A 22,286-nucleotide genomic window follows, 5' to 3' on the forward strand; every position below is an offset into this window, starting at 1 on the left:
GCAAGTATATCCTTCCTTAAATAATGAGACCAAAACTGTACACAGTACTCTCGGTGTGGCCTCATCAATACCCTGTACAGTTGTAGCAGGACTTCTCTGCTTTTATACTCTATCCCCCTTGCAATAAAGGCTAACATTCTATTTGCTGTCCCTGCATACTAACTTTTTGTGTTTCATGCACAAGGATCCCCAGGTCCATCTGTACTGCAGCATTTTGTAGTTTCTCTCAATTTAAATAATTTGCTTTTTTATTTTTCCTGTCAAAATGGATAAGCTCACATTCTCCCATATATTATATCCATCTGTCAAATGTTTGCCTGTCTATATCTCTGTAGATTTTTTGTGTCCCCTCTCCTCACAACTTGCTTTCCCACCCATCTTTGTATCATCAGCAAACTTGGCTACATTACACTCAGTCCCTTCATCCAAGTCATTAATATAGATTGTAAATAGTTGAGGCCCTGGAACCCCACTAATTACTGTTTGCCAACCAGAAAATCACCCATTTATCCCCACACTCTGTTTTCTGTTAGTTAGCCAATCTGTTATCCATGCTAATACAGTACCGCCAACCCTATGAGCTCGTATCTTGTGCAGTAATCTCTTATGTGGCACCTTATCGAATGCCTTCTGGAAATCCAAATAAACTACATCCACTTGTTCCCCCTTATCCACCCTGCTCGTTACATCCTCAAAGAACTCTAGCAAATTTGTCAAACATGATTTCCCTTTCATAAAACCATGTTGACTCTGTTTGACTGTATTATGCGTTTCCAAATATCCTGCTACTGCTTCCTTAATAATGGATTCCAGCATTTTACCAAAGACAGATGTTAGGCTAACTGGTCTATAGTTTCCTGCTTTCTGTCTGCCTTCCTTTTTTAAATAGGGACGTTACATTTGCGATTTTCCAATCCGCTGGGACCTCTCCAGAATCCAGGGAATTTTGGTAGATTACAACCAATGCATCCACTATCTCTGCAGCCACTTCCTTTAAGACCCTAGGATGCAGGCCATCGGGTCCAGGGGCCTTGTCCACCTTTAATCCCATTATTTTACCGAGTACTTTTTCTTTAGTGATCGTGATTGTTTTAAGTTCCTTCCTATAGCCCCTTGATTACCTATTATTGGATGTTTTTAGTGTCTTCTACTGTGAAGAACGATACAAAATATTTGTTTAAAGTCTCTGCCATTTCCCTGTTCTCCAATATTAATTCCCCAGTCTCATCCTCTAAGGGACCAACGTTTACTTTAGCTACTTTCTTCCTTTTTATATACCTGTAGAAGCTTTTGCTATCTGTTTTTATATTTCTTGCTAGTTTACTCGCATACTCTATCTTCCCTCTCTTTATAATTTTTTTTCGTCGTCCTTTGCTGATTTAAAAAAAATGTCCTCATCCTCTGGCCTCCCTCTAATCTTGGCCACTTTGTGTGGAATTGTTTTCAATTTGATGCCATCCTTTACTTCCTTAGTTAACCAGGGATGGTTCTCCCTTCTCAAAGTCCTTCCTTCTCACTGAAATATATTTTTGTTTAGAGTTATGATATATCTCGTGTCTGCCACTGCTTAGCAACCATCTTACACTTTAATCTATTTTCCCAGTCCACTTTAGCCAACTCTACCTTCATACCTTTGTAATTGCCTTTATTTAAGATCAGGACACTGGTTTGAAATCCAACCTGCTCACCGTCCAACTGAATTTGAAATTCAACCATGCTACTCTTTTTCCTAGAGGATCCTTTACTATGAGATAATTTATTAATCCTGTCTCATTACATAGTACCAGATCCAAGATAGCCTGCTCCCTGGTTAGTTACACAACGTACTGTTCAAGGAAACCATCTCGGATACACTCTTATGAACTCTTCCTCAAGGCTACCTTGGCCAATTTGATTTGTCTAATCAATGTTCCGTGCTACTGCCAAAGACTAATTTCACCCCGTAGCTTTGAAGAGCTATTGGTGATTATGGTTGCGTGAGACCACAATTTGTATCATACTATTTACTATGTAAATTGTGCATTTTTGGCCCCCAAATACACAGTGCTTTGATAACACAGTGAAACATGTACTGGTGCCAGAAATGGTTTGGGCCAGCTTAAAAGTGCCTTATATTCTTTTTCTTCATTAGATTGTAAAAATGGTGAAGAACACAAAGGACCATCCTATAACTTTAGCAATTGGTGATGGTGCAAACGATGTCAGTATGGTTCTCGAGGCACATGTTGGGATTGGTAAGAAAACCTGTTTTGGAGTCGGAATAATGCTATGAGAGCGATCATTAGTTGGTAATGTTATTCATAAATAACTCGTACTTCATCTGTACATTTTCACTAAGATTATTGTGAACATCGAAGTTTTGAGGTGCCTTTGTATCCTCTCCACTTAAGCAATAGTCTTACTCCAGCGAGCAACTCTATTCAAGCCAATTACTGGGATATTCTGGATATTTTGGTCTTGCCAAAGGAAAGATATTTGTGCCTTTTTAGAAGGGGGTGCAATGGAGGTTCACTAGATTGCTTCCTGGGATGATTGTTTGCGTCGGCGGCCAAAAAATTCAGCAGCTGTGCCCTGACAGTGAAGTGGAGCACTAAGGGAAGTGTTCCACACTTATCTTAGGCCGCTAGGCCGGATGAGCAACTGAATATCCGTTGCTAAAGAGCCAGCTTCGTAGCGCCCCAAGAGAGGCCTCTCTGCAAAGAAAAAAAGAATCGGAACAAAAAACATTCCCTATACATTACTCACCCCAAATAAAGTTAAATAGCAAAAAGAAAAAAAAACAATCGCACTTGCCGCATGCAGTCATTCCTTCCCTCACTGCCGCCGGGACAGCTCTGCACGCCAGCTTTCTCTGGCGGGCACACTACGGGGTACTATGGGTTCAGCACAAAACTAATTTTGAAAGCGGGTCAATATCGGGGGGCATTGTACATCGGTTCAACGCTCCTGGGCGGTTTTCCTTTGCGCCGCCGGTACCGGCATACTGACGTTGCCGAGCTAACCCTTTAGCGCCACTGATCCGACCCTCACGAGGAACGGTATCCCCAACGAATTTCTATCCCATTGCATTTATAACATTTGAGTTCTCTTTCCCTTGAGTTTGTCCTTGTTATCTTTGCAATGATATTCAGATTATCTCTGGTTTGGAACACCTATGGATGGTCAGGTGGATAACCTATTTTGCCTGTCCCAAAGTGTTGCTCTGCAGCAGGTATACGGCATGCTTTGAAGCTGGCCTCTAAGTAGCCAGCAGGAATATGCAACTTTTATTTTACTCTGTTTTCTCATTAAGTGATGGTCCATACATATCTTGAATAATTTTAAATGGTCTTCCTTTCATTTATTTCAGGTTTAAAAGGCAAAGAGGGCCGCCAAGCAGCAAGAAATAGTGATTATGCAATACCAAAGTTTAAGCACCTGCAGAAGCTTCTGCTTGCTCATGGACATTTGTACTACATTCGGATAGCACATCTTGTGCAATATTTCTTTTACAAGGTATGCCTTTCATGATGGTAAACAAATGAATGTTTATGTAACCGTATTTTTTTTTTTCTACTTATATTTTTATTTTGCCTTCCCCCCCCCCCCCCAGCCCCATTGATGTCAATACTTTTCCTCCCTTGCCCTTCCAGAAGCATGGTCTCCTTGATTCTCTGATTCAACACACGACACTTGGCCTCTAGAACCTCACCCAAGTGTCCTTGCCCAACTTTCACACACGCACACTTAAAAAGTTATTGGAATGTGGGTAGCACTGACAAGTTTGCTGAGGTGGAGATGCGTCACCTTCTTGAACTACCGCTGATGGTGATGTCACGATGGTGTTGGGGTGGGAATTTAAGGATATTAATCCAGCTGCTATGAAGCAATAGAACTATATGTCCAAGTAAGGATGGTGGGTGTCTTGGAAAGAGAATTTTGGGGTGGGTAGGTGAGGCAGATGATCCCATGACATTGCTGGTCTTGTCCTTCTAGCTGGTGAGAGGTCATAGGGAACGGAGGCGCTGTCGAAGTTAGCTTGGTGAGTTGCTACAGTGTATCATAGAATCATAAAAATTTACGCCACGGAAGGAGGCCATTTCGGCCCATCGTGTCCCTGCCGGACGACCAAGAGCTATCCAGCCTAATGCCACTTTCCAGCTCTTGGTCCGTAACCCTGTAGCTTACGGCACTTCAGGTGCCAATCCAAGTATGTTTTAAATGTGGTGAGGGTTTCTGCCTCTACCACCCTTTCAGGCAGTGAGTTCCAGACCCCCACCACCCTCTGGGTGAAGAAATTTCCCTCGTATCTCCTCTAAACCTCCCCACAATTACTTTAAATCTATGCCCCCTGGTTGTTGACCCCTCTGCCAAGGGAAACAGGTCCTTCTTATACACTCGTTCCAGGCCCCTCATAATTTTACACACCTCAATCAGGTCTCACCTCAGCCTCCTCTGTTCCAAAGAAAACAGACCCAGCATCTCCAATCTTTCCTCATAGCCAAAATTCTCCAGTCCAGGCAACGTTCTTGTAAATCTCCTCTGCACCCTTTTCCAGTGCAATCACATCTTTCCAATTGAATTCCATTTGCCACTGTTCCGCCCACCTGACGAGTTAATTGATATCTTCCTGCAGTCCACAGCTTGCTTTCTTCTTTATCAACCACACAACCTATTTTAGAGTCATCTGCAAACTTCTTAATCATGCCCCCTGCATTCAAGTCCAGGTTATTGATGTATACCACAAAAAGCAGGGGACTCAACACTGAGCCCTGCGGAACTCCACTGGATACAGCCTTCCAGTCACAAAAACACCCATCAACCATTACCCTTTGCTTCCTGCCTCTGAGGCATGTAGCTATTAAATGCTGCACGCACAGTGTGTTGGTTGTGGAGGGGCTACACATTGAATTCAGTAGAATTTTGTTGCACTGACACCTATCTAGTCAAGTGGTGAGCCGTGTTCCCTGTCATTTGTTTTGCTGCTATGTGGCCCCTATAAGGGGCTGAGCCGCCAATTCAAGATACCGCGCATGCGCAGTTTCTGCATTGAAAAGCCGGCTGAGTGGGATTGCTGGTGGTGCGTACTGTCATACTCCTGACCTAAGTCTTATAGATGGTGGAGAAGCTTTGAAGGGTCAGTAGGTAAGCCATTTGTTGCAGAGTACCCGGCCTCTACCCTGCTCTTACAGCCTCAGTGTTGATGTGGCTGGACCAGTTAAGCTTCCGATCAAAGGTGACCCCCAATATGTTAATGGTGGAGCACTTGGCAGTGGTGGTGCTATTGATGGTTGGGCAGACGGTAGTTGGGCTTTTACTTGTTTAAGCTGGCCATTGCCTGTGGCACAAATGTTACCTGCCACTTGTCAGCTCTCACCTGGATGCTGTCCAGTTCCTGCTGTCGGCTAGTATGGACAGCTTCATTATTGGATGATTTGTGAATGGGAGTGTAATCATCAGCTAACCACTCAACTCCTGATCTAATGACGGAGGGAGGGTCATTCATGAATCAGCTGAAGGTGGTGGGGCAGGGCACACCCAGAGAAGGTGGTGGAGGAATATGCCTGTTTAGATATCATTCAATGTTCAGTACAAGTATGTCAGGATGTTGCTTAACCAGTTACTAAATGTTAGTGAGGAAGACTTTGCAGGGTTGACTAGACTGAGATTGACTCATTCTTTATCATGATACATCGCTGAGCAATTCATCAATTAAAAGTATTATTAAACTTTGTATGTAGTGATTGTCTACTTCAGAGACATTGAGTCAACCCTGTGGTGTGGGACTGGAGTCATTTATAGACCAGACAGGGTAGAGATGACCGACCTCCTTCTCTGACAGACATTAGTGAACCAGTTGGGTTTTTATAGCAATCTGGCAGCTTTCACGATTATTTTTCTGGCCCTAGCGTACAAATGCCAGATTTATTGAATTCAATCTTACAACTTGTCATGGCAGAATTTGAACTCGTGACCTGTGGTTTGCGTATCCAACAGAGATCAGCTGGATAATGATCAAGTACAATTTGAGCGTCTGAAATCCGGAGTTCTGAAATTTGGAATGTTCCGGAATTGGGACACCAGGTCAATCCGTGGTGGGGTCATCTGGAAACCGGAAAATGTTCCAAAATCCGGACTCACCAGCCTCTGCCGCCCAACCTCCCCCCGCTGCCTCAGCAGCCGACCTCCGGCCCGAACTCTGCCCCCCCCGCTCACCACCTCCGCCGCGGCCGCCCGCCCAATCTACCCTCGCCTCGGCCACCTGACACCTCTTTCCCCTCCCCCCTTTACCTCTGTGCCACCTGACACCCCCCCTCCCCCATTTTTTTTACCTCGGCCGCCTGACACCCTCCCTTCCCCTACCTACCTCGGACCAGTGTTAGTTGAGGGATAAATGCTGACCACGACACCAGGGAGAACTCTCCTGCTCTTCAAATAGTGCCGTGGGATTGTTTACATCCACCTGAGGAGGAAGTTGGTGCCTCGGTTCGAAAGACGGTCAGTCTGGATTATGTGCTCGAGTCCCTGGGGTGGGGTTTGAGCAAACAACCTCTGACTCAGAGGCACGAGTACTACCCACTGAGCCATGGCTGATAGACATCTTTACTCATCCGAGCATTGCCAACAGTAACCCTTCCAGGTTTGGGCATGCTTTTCAAAACCAGGTCAACTTTTAGAATGTGGGCTTATGACCTTTTACAAGTGGTTAAAATCTTTTTGTAAAAATCTTGCCTTGTGTCCAAGATGAACTGAAAAGCTAAGTGATTTTAGAATAGTGGGGTGGGGGGAATATAAAATTGAATTTATCGGTTGGAGAATAGGGAAGGGGAATGAAAAGCAGGGATGAATGAGATGTCGGGACGAGCACAGATAGTATTTACATTGTTCTGGTTGTGTAAAATAGTGATTTAGGAATTTACTAGTTTTGGGTTAGCTTTGTCACTAATAACACAGGTTGGACCTCTCTGGTCCAGCACCCTCGGGACCTGACAGGAGCCGGAACAGAGAATTTTCTGAACCATGGGAGGTCACGCCAAGCCAAGGCTTACCTGCAGACAGCGCCCGGGCTCCTGAACGCCACGCTCCGGCTCAGACTGCAAAACTCTGGCCTTGCTCTCTCCGCAGCAATGAACGCTTAGAGCCAGTAACCGCGGGAAGCCGGGACGCCACCCATGCAAAGCAGCGGTTGTGCACCGATCACTGAGAGCCAGGAAGCGCGGGAAACCGATGCCGAAGCCACACCACGGATGTTTCCGAACCAGAGAATCCTAGACCAGAGAGGTCTAACCTGTAGTGGGATTTCTTTCAGCGTCGCTGTGCGTGAGCTGAAGATGAACAAAATTGCCCATTCTAGAGAGCTTTCCTGAACCTGCCCAGCAGTCTTTTGCATTTGAATACTAAATGCTGTCCAATGAAATAATTGTTGATTGCATATTCCAGTATCATTCACTGATCTGATTTTTGTACAAATAGCTCTTGACTTAGGTTTGGGAAAAAAACAAAACAATTTTTGTAATCTTGAATGCTGTGATGGGGGAACTTAATGGCTTTTCAATGAAACCATGAGCTAGACTGAAAAACAACAACTTTCATTTATATAGGGCTTTTAACGTAGTCAAATGTCCCACGGTGCTTGTCTTTGTGAATTGCCTAAGTTTATTTGATGTTATTTTCTTTTACAGAATCTTTGCTTCATCTTACCTCAGTTTTTGTACCAGTTCTTCTGTGGATTTTCTCAGCAGGTTGGTATTGCTCTCCCTATCGGTCTGCGTTACCGATTAGTGGTAGGTGCCTATGATTTGTAAGCTTGTCCTTGACCTTCTGGGAGGCAGTAGTGGCTGGGAACTGAGGTTCTCAACTTAAACCTAAATTGGGGTGCCACTTCACATTTCTTCAAGTTGAACAATAAACTAAATCTTTTTTTTTTTCTCCTCTTTCCCATTCCCTCCTGTGGACTGCAAAATTAAAACTGAGCAATTTAGTTTGCTTGATTTTAAAAAAAAAAGTATTACTTCAGTTGTGGAATTTTACACTCAAATACATTTTGTTTCTCTTTCTTCCCATAAGCCTCTCTATGATGCAACTTATCTCACATTTTATAATATCTGCTTCACTTCTCTGCCAATCTTGTTCTATGGTCTGCTGGAACAGCATGTAAGCATTGAAATGCTGCGAAAAGACCCCGCCCTCTACAGGTGAGTAATAAATCTCTACCTATTAAAGAATTAACACTGGAGTACTCTGATGCAGTTTGCTGGAGCTGCAGTTGCCAAAACAAGTATTGTACTGTGATGTGGCAGCTACAGGGCAATAAAGACTGGAAAACCCACAAAACCTGTTGGACTACTCTTGGTAGAATTGCTGTGCTTTTTTTCCCAAGCGCACTCACAATTTGGAATACGTAGAAAGGGTGTTGCCCCATTCACTCCCTAAAGGTGGCGGTTAAGTAAAAATTCTTGTTCTAGTATTTTAATTTCACTGAATTAACTTCATGTTATGATTCTAGTTTGTGATATCCCCTCAATTTGAAAAGTTTAATTGGGAGATTCACTGATTCAGTGGAGAGGAACATAGACACAGCCGCTGTGGGGAGGGAGGGAGGGTAACCTAATTTTTTGCCTTTCCATGGCGAAGGAAGCATAGAACACGTGCGCGCGCATCTATCACACTCTCTCTCTCTCTCTCTCTCTCTCTCTCTCTCTCTCACACTCTTATCAAGCTCGCTCTCTCATATGATTATGTTTACCTCTTGTGCCACCCCAGACTTGCCTCTGAAGCTGCTATCTCACCTAGCCTGGTTATGTCTTTGATGAGGTAGACGTCCAGCAGGATTTTTCCATTCATTTTTAAAGAGCTTCCTTCTGCAGTTCAAGGGAGCAATTGTCTCTGGACAATCAGCCTGTACTTACTGGAGAAGCTCCTTGTAGGTGCTATGCCATGTATCATGTGCTTGCGTTGTGGTACTCAGAATTTGCCATTTCTGCTGCGGTTTTACATTGTGTGTGGTGGGGAGGGGCGGGGGTAGAAAGAGAGAGACTTCCATCCACCCCAGGGGATGCCCACTATTTCTGGTCCCCAGGGTAATTTGTATGCTGGAAAAGGACTTCCTGGGCTCTCCTAGAAAGCATTGCCAGATTAGGTGTGGAGACGGGAGGGAGGGGCAGCCGTTGAGCTACCGAGAAAAAGAAAATCCGGCAAATATTGTCAACATTTTTGATGCTGCTCCTGAGCTGTGAGAATGTTTGTACTGGACCATTCCTTGAATTCACATTTCAGATCTCCCCCCACCCCCACCCCCTGTCTCCCATCCTTTAAACATTGGCCCGGAATTTGCGGTCAGTGGCGAAGCAAAATATGCTTCGCACAAGGATCTCGCAATCTCTGTGTCGAGATCTTCGGGTTTTCCGACATTCAATTCAAATATAGTGGGGATCCCCTAGTGCGGGCTACTGTGACGCAACAAGCTGTCTAAGCGGCCAATAAAAATGCAGAATTGAGTGGAGGAAGTGAGTAAGCTCTTAAAATTCTAACTTTTAAAATATATTGGGAGAGCAAAACATAAAGATTGGGACATTCACTTGGGGAGAAAGGCAAACCTGAAATAAAAATGGACTAACTTTAAAAAAAACATTTTAAACCTTTTTTTAAATTCTTAATTTTAATTTTGATTAAAATGGACAAATTTCACACTACACAAAATTTAAATTAGTTTTCCAGGCCCTTAACATTTGTTTATCAGTAATAATGTTGTCAAAGCCCCAGTTTCCCCCAATCCCTTTGGGCCTAACTTTTCGCGGTGAATTTAACTGCGGAAGAGCCAAAGTTTTTTCGCCCGTGTCAATAATTTGGGTTATTACACAGATTGCCAGCTCTGTGTTTGGGGGGTTGGTTGGGGGGGTGGGGGGGGGTTGCTGGGGCTGCACAGCCTGTGTAGGAGCAGTGAATGGTAGACCGCAATGTCAGGATTTCCGCCTGTGTAAGCACCAAATCCCGAAGTTGAGGTCTGTTTCAAAGGTGGAATGACTGTCAAAGGAGAGTGCTGTCAGTTCGCTGTCATCCTGACTGCAAATTCCGGGCCATTAGGTGCTGGGCTTAACAGGTGTCCGTTCAGCATTCAAAGTGAGTCAGCAATGTGTCCTGCAGTTTAATATAACTGGCCCACATTTCCAGGCCTTTCCAACCTAGATTCACCTGAAAACCAGCGGGGATGGCACTGGAAAGCCTAAGCCTTCATATCTGTCTATAGGCAGGACTTCATTGAGGGATATGACTTTAAGCTTTTGGTCACCTGCCCAAATATCCTTATGTGGCTCGGTGTCAAATTATTCTTGATAACACTCTTGCAAAGTGCCTTGGGCCTTTTTACTATATTAAAGGTGCTACATAAATACTATTTGTTATTTGGAGGTAGATACTGATTTCAGTGCATGTCTTGAGGCACTGGATTTTAGGATAGTGTCCATTGGAACTGGCACAGTATGGAGCATCATTTTGTTCAGTATTCATGGCTGTAGTAGAGTTAAAGCAAAGCAAGTGTCACTGGTTTCTTACTACTGCTTTGTGGTGAATTTGCACCACTACTGTTGTAAATTTAAATTGGAATGAAAATGTATGAGCAGGCTCTTTGATAACTGTTCAGATTTCTTAAAGAAGTTCTTCTATAGCTCAATGACTTTTGTTTTATTTTTCGCCGCATCCCTAACCTCAGGAAGTGTGTGGTTGCGCACTTCAGGGGGGCTGGTGCTGTATCAGTTATATGTTTGTTAGCAGTTGTGCTACTGTTTTGAAGAAAACACATCTCGGAGCAATGTTCACAGCCCAAGTACGTTCAGATAATCTGATTTGTATTAATAAGAATCATTGTCTTTGTAACCATTTTAGTCACTACTCACGTAAGTACAGATAACATAAATGTATGCAATTTATGCCCTTACATTTTCTGTCCATACATTAAGCGACCTGAAATCGTAGTACCTGTATAAATGTGCCATGTCTATGAAATCTCTTTTTTGTATTTTGTACAGGAATATTGCCAATAATGCATTGCTACAGTGGAAACCTTTCCTTTATTGGACATTTCTGGGGCTGTTTAATGGGCTGGTATTTTTCTTTGGGGCTTATTTCCTCTACGACAATTCAACCCTTACAGAGAATGGTCAGGTCAGTACACAAGTATTTTCATTACTGATTTAATTTTGTCAACTTTGATCATTTAAAACAGTCTTTGAATAAGGGTATCTGTTTCAAAATACTCAGAAACCAAGTGGCTATCTTGCTGTATTCATTAAATAATTTGTATTATTTTCATTGTATTTACTTGGTACTCAAAGAAAGACTTGCATTTATCAGGTGTTTCAGAACTGTTCCCAAGTACGTAACGTACAATTAATTATTTTGGTGCAATTGCTGTTATATAGGCAAATACAGCAGCCACTTTTTGCACAGCCAGATCCCGTAAACAGCAAATATATAAATGTGTTCCATTCAGGAGGAGGTCAGTGCAGAAACATGCCGAAAAAAAAATATTTCCTTCTCATGGCAACTTGTAATGAAGACAGAGAATCACCAGCAGCGGCTTCTCTTCCCGCCCCCACATCGTTACCTCTGGTATCCTCCAAGGATCTATCCTTGGCCCCCTCCTATTTCTCCTTTACAATCATCCGAAAACACGGAGTCAATTTCCACATGTACGCTGATGACACCCAGCTCGACCTCACCACCACTTCTCTCGACCCCCCCACGGTCTCTCAATTGTCAGACTGCTTGTCCAACCTCCAGTTCTGAATGAGCAGAAATTTTCTCCAATTGAATATTGGGAAGACCGAAGCCATTGTTTTCAGTCCCCGCCACAAACTCTGTTCCCTAGCCACTGACTCCATCCCTCTACCCAACATCTATCTGAGGGTGAACCACACTGTTTGCAACCTTGATGTCATATTTGACCCTGAAATGAGCTATCGACCACACATTCGCAGCATAACTAAGACCGCCTATTTCCACCGGGTGCAGGACATTCTGAAAAGGGAGGGTGAACAGCCAGTTGTCGTGGTGCATATAGGTACCAATGACCTAGGTAAAAAACGGGATGAGGTTCTACGAGGCGAATTTTAGGAGCTAAATTTAAAAAGTAGGACCTCAAAAGTAGTAATCTCAGAATTACTACTGCTCGTCAGAGTAGGAATCGCAGGATAGCTCAGATGAATACGTGGCTTGAGGAGTGGTGCAGAAGGGAGCGATTCATATTCCTGGGGGAGGTGGGACCAGTACAAACTGGACAGTCTGTACCTGGGTAGGACCGGAACCAATATCCTAGGAAGAGTGTTTGCTAGTGCTGTTGGGGAGGAGTTAAACTAATATGGCAGGGGGATGGGAACCTATGCAGGGAGACGGAGGGAAATAAAAAGGAGGCAGAAGCCAAATATAGAAAGGAGAATAGTAAAAGTGGAGGGCAGAGAAACCCAAGGCAAAAAACAAAAAGGGCCGCATTACGACAAAATTCTAAAGGGACAAAATGTGTTTTTAAAAAAAAAAATAAGCCTGAAGGCTCTGTGCCTCAAAGCGTGGAGTATTCGGAATAAGGTGGATGAATTAACTGCGCAGATAGCAATTAACGGATACAATGTGATTGCCATCATGGAGACATAGCTCCAGGGAGACCAAGGCTGGGAACTCAACATCCAAGGGTATTCAGCATTTAGGAAGGATAGACAGAAAGGAAAAGGAGGTGGGGTGGCGTTGCTGGTTAAAGATGAAATCAATGCAATTGTAAGGAAGGACATTAGCCTGGATGATGTGGAATTGGTATGGGTGGAGCTGCGGAATACCAAAGGGCTGAAAAAGCTAGTGGGTGTTGTGTATAGACCACCAAATAGTCGTAGTGAGATTGGGGACAGCATCAAGCAAGAAACAAGGAATGTGTGCAATAAAGGTACAGCAGTAATCATGGGCTACTTTAATCTACACATTGATTGGCCTAACCTAACTGGTCGCAATGCGGTGGAGGAGGATTTCCTGGAGTGTATTAGGGATGGTTTTCTAGACCAATATGTCGGAACCAACCAAGGAGCTGGCCATCCGAGACTGGGTATTGTGTAATGAGAATGGACTAATTAGCAATCTTGTTGTGCAAGGCCCCTTGGGGAAAAGTGACCATAATATAGTAGAATTCCTTATTAAGATGGAGAGTGACAAAGTTAATTCGGAAACTAGAGTCCTGAACTGAAGGAAAGGTAACTTCGATGGTATGAGGCGTGAATTGGCTAGAATAGACTGGCAAACGATACTAAAAGGGTTGACGGTGGATAAGCAATGGCAAACATTTAAAGATCACATGGATGAACTTCAGCAAATGTACATCCGTCTGGAGTAAAAATAAAACTGGGAAGGTGGCTCAACCATGGCTAACAAAGGAAATTAAGGATAGTGTTAAAGCCAAGGAAGAGGCATATAAATTGGCTAGAAAAAGCAAGGAACCTGAGGACTGGGAGAAATTTAGAATTCAACAGAGGAGGACTAAGGGTTTAATTAAGAGGGGGGAAATAGAGTACGAGCGGAAGCTTGCAGGGAATATAAAAACTGACTGCAAAAGCTGCTATAAATATGTGAAGAGAAAAAGATTAGTAAAGACAAACGTAGGTCCCTTGCAGTCGGATTCAGGTGAAATTATAATGGGGAACAAAGAAATGGCAGACCAATTGAACCAATACTTCGGTTCTGTCTTCATGAAGGAAGATACAAATAAACTTTCGAAGGTACTAGGGGACAGTGGGTCTAGTGAGAAGGAGGAACTGAAGGATATCCTTATTAGGTGGGAAATTGATGGGATTGAATGCCGATAAATCCCTGGGGCCTGATAGTCTGCATCCCAGAGTGCTCAAGGAAGTGGCCCTAGAAATAGTGGATGCATTGGTGATCATTTTCCAACAGTCTGTCGACTCTGAATCAGTTCCCATGGAGTGGAGGGTAGCTAATGTAACACCACTTTTTAAAAGAGGGAGAGAGAAAACGGGTAATTATAGACCGGTTAGCTTGACATCAGTAGTGGGGAAAATGTTGGAATCAATCATAAAGGACGAAATAGCAGCACATTTGGAAAGCGGTGACTGGATCGGATCAAGTCAGCATGGATTTATGAAATGGAAATCATGCTTGACGAATCTTCTGGAATTTTTTGAGGATGTAACTAGCAGAGTGGACAAGGGAGAACCAGTGGCTGTGGTGTATTTAGACTTTCAGAAGGCTTTTGACAAGGTACCACACAAGAGATTGTTGTGCAAAGTCAAAGCACATGGTATTGAAGGTAATATACTGACGTGGATAGGGAACTGGTTGGCAGACAGGAAGCAGAGAGTCAGGATAAACGGGTCCTTTTCAGAATGGCAGGCAGTGACTAGTGGAGTGTCACAGGGCTCAGTGCTGGGACCCCAGCTCTTTACAATGTACATTAACGATTTGGATGAAGGAATAGAGTGTAATATCTCCAAGTTTGCAGATGACACTATAATGGGTGGCGGTGTGAGCTGTGAGGAGGACGCTAAGAGGCTGCAGGGTGACTTGGACAGGTTAGGTGAGTGGGCAAATGCATGGCAGATGCAGTATAATGTGGATAAATGTGAGGTTATCCATTTTGGAGGCAAAAACACAAAGGCAGAATATTATCTGAATGGCGGCAGGAAAAGGGGAGGTGCAACAAGACCTGGGTGTCGTGGTTCATCAGTCACTGAAAGTGGGCACTCAGGTACAGCAGGTGGTGAAGAAGGCAAATGGTATGTTGGCCTTCATAGCTAGGGGATTTGAATATAGAAGCCGGGAGGTCTTACTGCAGTTGTACAGGGCCTTAGTGAGGCCTCACCTGGAATATTGTGTTCAGTTTTGGTCTCCTAGTCTGAGGAAGGACGTTCTTGCTATTGAGGGAGTGCAGCGAAGGTTCACCAGACTGATTCCAAGGATGGCAGAACTGGCATACGAGGAGAGACTTGATTGACTGGGCCTTTATTCACTGGAGTTTAGAAGGATGAGAGGGGATCTCATAGAAACATATAAGGTTCTGACTGGACTGGACAGGTTAGATGTGGGAAGAATGTTCCCGATGTTGGTGAAGTCCAGAACCAGGGGACATAGTCTTAGGATAAGGGGTAAGCCATTTAGGACCGAGATGAGGAGAAACCTCTTCACTCAGAGAGTTGTTAATCTGTGGAATTCCCTGCCGCAGAGAGTTGTTGATGCCAGTTCACTGGATATATTCAAGAGGGAGTTAGATATAGCTCTTATGGTTAAGGGGATCAAGGGGTACTGAAGGAATAATCAGCCATGATCTTATTGAATGGCGGTGCAGGCTCGAAGGGCCGAATAGCCTACTCCTGCACCTACTTTTCTACGTTTCTATCTCTCCCGTCTCTGTCCTTGCCTCAGCTCATCCGCTGCTGAAACCCTCATCCATGCCTTTGTTATCTCTAGACTTGACTATTCCACGCACTCCTGGCTAGCCTCCCACATGCTTTCTTACATAAACTTGAGGTGATCCAAAACTCAGCTGCCTGTGTCCTAATTGGCAACAAGACCCGCTCACCCCTCTGTTCACTGACCTACATTGCCTCCTGGTGAAGCAGCGCCATGATTTCAAAATTCTCATGTTTTCAAATCCCTCCATGGTCTCGCCCTTCCTATCTCTGTAATCTCTTTCAGCCCCCCCCGCTCTCCGAGATGTCTACGCTCCTCTAATTCTGCCCTCTTGAGCATTCCTGATTATAATCGCTCAACCATTGGTGGCCGTGCCTTCTGTTGCCTGGGTCCTAAGCTTTGGAATTCCCTGCCTAAACCTCTTTGCCTCTACCAATCTTTCCTCCTTTCAGACAAATTTGTTAAGAGTTTTTTGAGGAAGTAACTAGCAGGCTAGATAAAAGGGAACCAGTGGATGTAATATATTTGGATTTCTAAAAGGCATCGATAAAGTGCCACATAAAAGGTTATTACACAAGATAAGGGATCATGAGATTGGAGGTAATGTATTAGCAGGGACAGAGGATTGGTTAACGGACAGAAAACAGATAGTCGGGATAAACGGGTCTTTTTCAGGTTGGTAGGCTGTAACTAGTGGGGTGCCGCAAGGATCAGTGCTGGGGCTTCAGGTATTTACAATCTATATTAATGACCTTGAAGTGCCCGAGTGTAATGTATCCAAGTTTGCTGACGAGACAAAGCTAGGTGGGACAGTCGGCTCTGAGGAGAACACACAGCGCCTGCAAAGGGATATATAGATAGACTAAGTGAGTGGGCAGTAAGGTGACATATGGAGGACAATGTGAGGTTATTCACTTTGGTAGGAAGGAAATAAAAACAGAATATTTTTTAAATGGTGAGAAACTTTTAAATGTTGGTGTTCAGAGAGATTTGAGTGTCCTTGTGCAAGTAACACAGGAAGCTAGCAGGCAGGTACAGCAAGCAGTAAGGAAGGCAAATGGCATGTTGCCCTTTATTGCAAGGGGGTTGGAGTATAAGAGTAAGGGGGGCTGAAATTCAGCCACGCCAGAAAGCTGGCGCTCCCACAATTTTTTTACCGCCGAGGAGGATGAGGCGGCCTTCCAAGCGATTTTCCCTACTTTAAAAAAAAATTCTCATTGAACCAGAAGTCGGTCATAGTGGGGGCGGAAGTGCGGCGGTAAGTCCTGGTGAGGGGCGGAAGTTGGGGTGGGACCGAGTCTCTGCCGATGTCCCTCAAAGGGGCGAGCGTTTGGCATTCACAAACATCGGCCCACTGGGCCACCAAAGAGGGTTTCAGCCGGGCCAGCGGCCTGGCACCCAAGAGGGGGTGCCAGGCTACCTGTTAGCGGCCCGGCCGAACCCGAGGCAATAATTGGCTGGCTGATGGGGAAGTCAGCCGGCAAAAATAACAACATGGCGGCCGCGGCAGTGGGTCCTCCCCTTGAAGGGCAGCTGTGCTGCCGTGCCGCACGCAGACAGAAGTTGCACCGACAGATAAAGCTGTCGAGGGCACCGTGCAGTGGCTCATGGATTTTTTTAAGTAAATTTGGGGCGGATTACAATGTAGGTGCGGGATAGCGGCGGTGTGCGCTTTGATGACACGCTTGCTCAAGGGTCTGTATGGCCTACTGCGGCAACTACAGAGGAATCTCCCTGTTATCAACCACTGGGAAAGTCATTGCTAGAGTCCTCCGCAATCGTCTTCTCCCTGTGGCCGAGGAGCTCCTCCCGGAGTCGCAATGTGGATTTCGTCCCCTCCGGGGCACAACGGACATGATTTTTGCAGCGCGACAGCTGCAAGAAAATTGCAGGGAACAGTATCAGTCCTTGCACATGGCCTCCTTCGACCTTACAAAGGCCTTTGACACTGTCAACTGCGAGGGTCTGTGGAGCCGCCTCTGTTTCGGATGCCCCCAAAAGTACATCACCATAATCCGTCTGCTCCATGACGCATGCAAGCCATGATCCTTACCAACGGATCCATCACAGACCCAATTCATGTCCGGACCAGGGTCCAGCAGGGCTGCATCATCGCCCCAACCCTCTTCTCAATCTTCCTCGCTGCCATGCTCCACCTCACAGTTGATAAGCTCCCCACTGGAGTGGAGCTAAACTAGAGAACCAGTGGGAAGCTGTTCAACCTTCGCCGTTTCCAGGCCAGGTCCAAGACCACTCCAACCTCTGTCGTCGAGCTACAGTACGCGGACGACGCCTGCGTCTGTGCGCACACGGAGGCTGAACTCCAGGACATAGTCGACGTATTTACCGAGGCATATGAAAGCATGGGCCTTACGCTAAACATTAGTAAGACAAAAGTCCTACACCAGCCTGTCGTCGCTGCACAGCACTGCCCCCCCCAAACGTCAAGATCCATGGCGCGGCCCTGGACAACGTGGCCCACTTCCCCTATCTCGGGAGCCTCCTATCAACAAGAGCAGGCATTGATGATGAGATCCAACACCGCCTCCAGTGCAGCCTTCGGCCGCCTGAGGAAAAGAGTGTTTAAAGATCAGTCCCTCACAACTGCCACCAAACTCATGATCTGCAGGGCCGTAGTAATACCTGCCCTCCTGTATGGCTCAGAGACGTGGACCATGTAAGTAGACATCTCAAGTCGCTGGAGAAATACCACCAGTGATGTCTTCGCAAGATCCTTCAAATCCCCTGGGAGGACAGACGCACAAACGTTAGCATCCTTGTCCAGGCCAACATCCCGAGCATTGAAACATTGACCACACTTGATCAGGTCCGCTGGGCAGGCCAGACACGAGACTCCCAAAGCAAGCGCTCTACTCTGAACTCATCCACGGCAAACGAGCCAAAGGCAGGCAGAGGAAACGTTACAAGGACATCCTCAAAGCCTCCCTGATAAAGTGCAACATCCCCACTGACACCTGGGAGTCCTTGGCCATAGACCGCCCTAAGTGGAGGAAGTGCATCCGGGAGGGCCCTGAGCACCTTGAGTATTGTCGCCGAGAGCGTGCAGAAATCAAACGCAGGCAGCGGAAGGAACGTGCAGCAAACCAGTCCCACCCACCCTTTCCCTCAAAGGCTAATCTGTCCCACCTGTGACAGAAACTGTGGTTCTCGTATTGGACTGTTCCGCTACCTAAGACCTCATGCTAAGAGTGGAAGCAAGTCTTCCTTGATCCCGAGGGACTGCCAATTATGATGATGATGGCCTACTCCTGCTCCTATTTCTTATGTTCTTAAGACGCTTCTTAAAACCTACCTCTTTGACAAAGCTTTTGGTCACCTGCCCTAATTTCTCCTTGCCTGGTTCGGTGTCAACATTTTTTGTCATATAACACTGCTGTGAAGTGCCTTGCGACATTTTACAACATTAAAGGTGCTTTAAATACAAGTTGTTGTTGCTGTTGAATAATTTTATTTACATTAAGCATAGGACAATGCATGGTGACATTAACTGCAATGAGTGTTGTTTTTGTCTTTAGTTTTGTAAGCTGAAAGGTCTTACCGGCGGCTGACTAGTCAGGATTGAAACAAAATATTCTGGTCTTCAATTTTGGATTTTAAAACTGAACTAAATGTTAGCTACATTCCTATATGATCTTATTAATAACCTTTTGTGTTTTCAGCTGGTATGCAATGTTTGACTTTGTGTTATTCATTGCAGGTTTATGGAAACTGGACTTTTGGGACAATTGTCTTTACTGTTTTGGTATTTACAGTTAATCTGAAGGTATGTGCATTTTAAAATTGTCTATTTTACCCTTAAGCTGTGGCAGATGTGAAAATCAGTTTATGATTTGTTCTTGCACCGTGCCTCCAGCACAATTTAATCGCAAGTTTATCAAGGTTGTGTAATATCCTTGCTAAAGGAAAGTTTGCCTTAATTATGTATCCATATTTGAAACCAAAAGCTATATGCATCTGCATTATGGAGAAGTTTATATTTTATCTCTAATAGTGTTGACATTGATTCTGAACTGCATCTTAGGTAGCATGCTATGATTATAGCAGGTCTCTGCTCTTCGCTACGGCTACAGCCTGTATTACATTCCACAGATTTTGTTTGTCTAATCTCATCAATTGAGAGCAGGGCACTGTAGAATAGGGCATCAATATGAATTTTCCAAGTCTGTTGAGTTGCTGCCCTTGACTGCATTGGTAGGCAAGTACCGAGCATAAACATGCAATAAAGGCGGCTTGAAAAAGACTAGCTGTCCCATTCAGCCATGTTGCAGTTAAGCAAGTTTTACAGACGCACAATACTCCCCACCCAACAACAGCCTTGTAATCTCCGTGTGGTGGGGGGAACTGATTTTTAAAAACACCGCGACCAAATCAGGGGGGATAATAATTCTGAGAAATCCCTCTCCGACCCCCAAAGGTGATTTCCAGCAGATAACAATGACCATAAGGTACATTACCCAACTACCCACCTACCTTTTGTATGCAAATCAGATATGTCTTAGGAAAGATGAAGTAAAATTCTTAGGGAAACTAGTCACCAGGTCACTAAAGCAGCTGGCAACATTGCAGGACTTGGATCATTGGAGCAGGTTTCCCTATCCTGACTTCAGAAGCTGCAGAGAAAAAGGTGGCCTCTGAGATGTATCAAGTTAAAACTACAAAAAAAGCTTAATTTTCTGATCAGAAAATACAGTATTAAAATTTGATTTCTCCATCAGAAAGCGCACAGTTTAGAAATTAAGTGAGTTGTTTGTTGTGAAAAGATAGAAACCAATATTGATGCTGTCCTCGTACAAATGCTCTCATACAAAATCCTCTCTGTGCCGTTTCAACACTGACGTTAATTCAAGACTAAAGCTTTTGTTAAAATAAAGCAGAGGGGGACTTTGTACAAGTCTGTTAAGTCTTCTTAGAAAGAGTGCTGATCATTTCTGCCCTGACGTGGCCAGATTTAGCATTCTTTCCTTCCCATATATACTGAGAATTCCTTCATTCTAGTATTTTCAGATCTCTGAAATCCTCTATGGATAATCACGCAGTACTAAAAAGAACTGTGGCATCCCCGTGTGTGTTTGATGCTATTCCTCCTCGCCAAACCCTTTTTTCTTTAATAACCCTATTTAGGTTTTCTTTTTGTCGAACTATCCTCAAGTTCTTGTTTAACCCCTTTTGTAAAGCTTCTCCTAGATAAAGGGAAAAATAAACTGTGCATAGTACTGATTAAAATCTGCGCTGCTGAGTGGCACTGCACACTGGTAGGATGAAAGTGCCACTTGTGCTGGCTGGAAGGATGGCATGTGGAATGAGTTTGGGCTCTTATCTTTCCCAGTGGGAGTACTCCACAGCACAAAATTACCCGCATCCAGGAATGAAACTGGAATTATTATTTTTGGCCAAAGAGTGGTTGCTGTGAGAAGCAACGAGTAAAATGATTCACGTTATTGGTTTGCTCAACAGGTAATGCAAAGGAACTCCGTAAACTCCACCATGGATTGTTAATGAACTGTCATTAAAATCAAATCACCCAGTACACCTTAGTGATTTGGAATCCCAGAAATGGACCTGTTTGCTTAAAAGAGGAGCACTCAATTTTGAACATGGCTATTTAACATGTTTAATTTTAATTGTATCCTTTAACACACAGATCAACCAGCTGGTGCAACATCTGTTTTTCCATTTCCCTTAATTTCACCTGTACTGGAACTTTGGTCATGATGGAGCAAAAGTGGCCATAACCGTTCTGGAATTGACACATTACACTGAAAGATCTGATTTTTGGACACTAAGGGAATGATGGGATATAGGGAAAGTAGAGTTCAGATAGATCCACCATGATCTTATTGAATGGCAGAGCAGGCTGGAAGGGGCCACATGGCCAACTCTTGCTCCTATTTCTAATGTTCTTATGGTGGAGGGCCTCTGAGCAAACATTACCTTCTCTCTGTCCTCTGATGGCTGGACCTTAAACTGACTGTTGATCACTACCTTGGTTTATAAACTGGTCAAATCTGAATGTTTGGCATCACAGGCTTTCTATATATTTTATACTAAAACTGGCTCAAACAATGAATACTTGAGAGTTGGTGAATTTTAAAAGAGCTGCTACTGCAGTCAGCTTTCATTTGCTTACTCTTGTGGCACATTCTAGATTAGTTGGACAAGCACACATTGGAATGCTTTTGGCTTCAGAACTTGCACAGAGATTTGTTTTATATTCCCAGTTTTGTCTCCATGAAAATCTTTTACTTGTATAATTACTGCAACTCTGCAGCAATTTTGGTTTTAGAGTAAAGTGTAGAAGAGTAAAGGAAAATAATGCATGAAAGTATTTGTTGTTGATTACACAACATTCATCTTTCTTTCTTCTTCTCTTGTACTTTCAGCTTATATTGGACACTCGTTTCTGGACATGGGTCAACCACTTTGTAATATGGGGTTCTTTAGCCTTTTTTGTCGTCTTCTCTTTCTTTTGGGGTGGCATCATATGGTAAGTAAATGTGAAGATCTGCAGTGCAGAATTAAGAATACCATGCCAAAATTCTAAGTGCATTTAACAAATTGTGCTTCGACTCAGCCGATGAGATCAAGTGGGAGTGTTTCTTTTTCAAATGGCATAGTTTATGAAATGTTATTTGTTGGTCCCTGACCTAGTAGCGTATTTCTCAATTCCGTGAGATAACAATCCCAATTTTAAAACGGTGTGATGATCCCGCATTTACATCTTACAATTTATCACGCTCGTAAATTAACTTTTTCACTGGATGGCCAAGAAGCACTGACGAGTTATGAGAGAATGTCAATTCGGCCATAAAATGCAAGATAACATTCAAGGTTTTGAATATTTGCGTTTTATATCTTTTATAGCTTGTCGCAACACAAGCAGTTTGTTG

At 44.1% G+C, this 22,286-nt stretch overlaps 1 protein-coding gene across 7 annotated transcripts in view; it reads left to right on the forward strand.

The window, feature by feature from the left end:
* The window catches only part of atp11c (ATPase phospholipid transporting 11C), a 169,999-nt gene that overhangs the window by 121,815 nt on the left and 25,898 nt on the right, over positions 1-22,286 (forward strand). For all 7 annotated transcript variants that reach the window (XR_011593599.1, XR_011593600.1, XM_070882889.1 and 4 more), the window contains exons 21-27: positions 2,132-2,234; positions 3,350-3,495; positions 7,662-7,721; positions 8,047-8,174; positions 11,004-11,139; positions 19,097-19,162; positions 21,780-21,883. Coding sequence is in view for 5 of the 7 variants with exons in the window: in XM_070882889.1 (XP_070738990.1) it covers positions 2,132-2,234; positions 3,350-3,495; positions 7,662-7,721; positions 8,047-8,174; positions 11,004-11,139; positions 19,097-19,162; positions 21,780-21,883 (743 nt within the window). In the remaining 2 variants the exon portion in view is untranslated. The remainder of the gene's footprint in view (positions 1-2,131; positions 2,235-3,349; positions 3,496-7,661; positions 7,722-8,046; positions 8,175-11,003; positions 11,140-19,096; positions 19,163-21,779; positions 21,884-22,286) is intronic.

This window comes from Pristiophorus japonicus, chromosome 6 (genome assembly GCF_044704955.1).
Source record: "Pristiophorus japonicus isolate sPriJap1 chromosome 6, sPriJap1.hap1, whole genome shotgun sequence".
In the NCBI taxonomy this organism is placed as follows: domain Eukaryota; kingdom Metazoa; phylum Chordata; class Chondrichthyes; family Pristiophoridae; genus Pristiophorus; species Pristiophorus japonicus.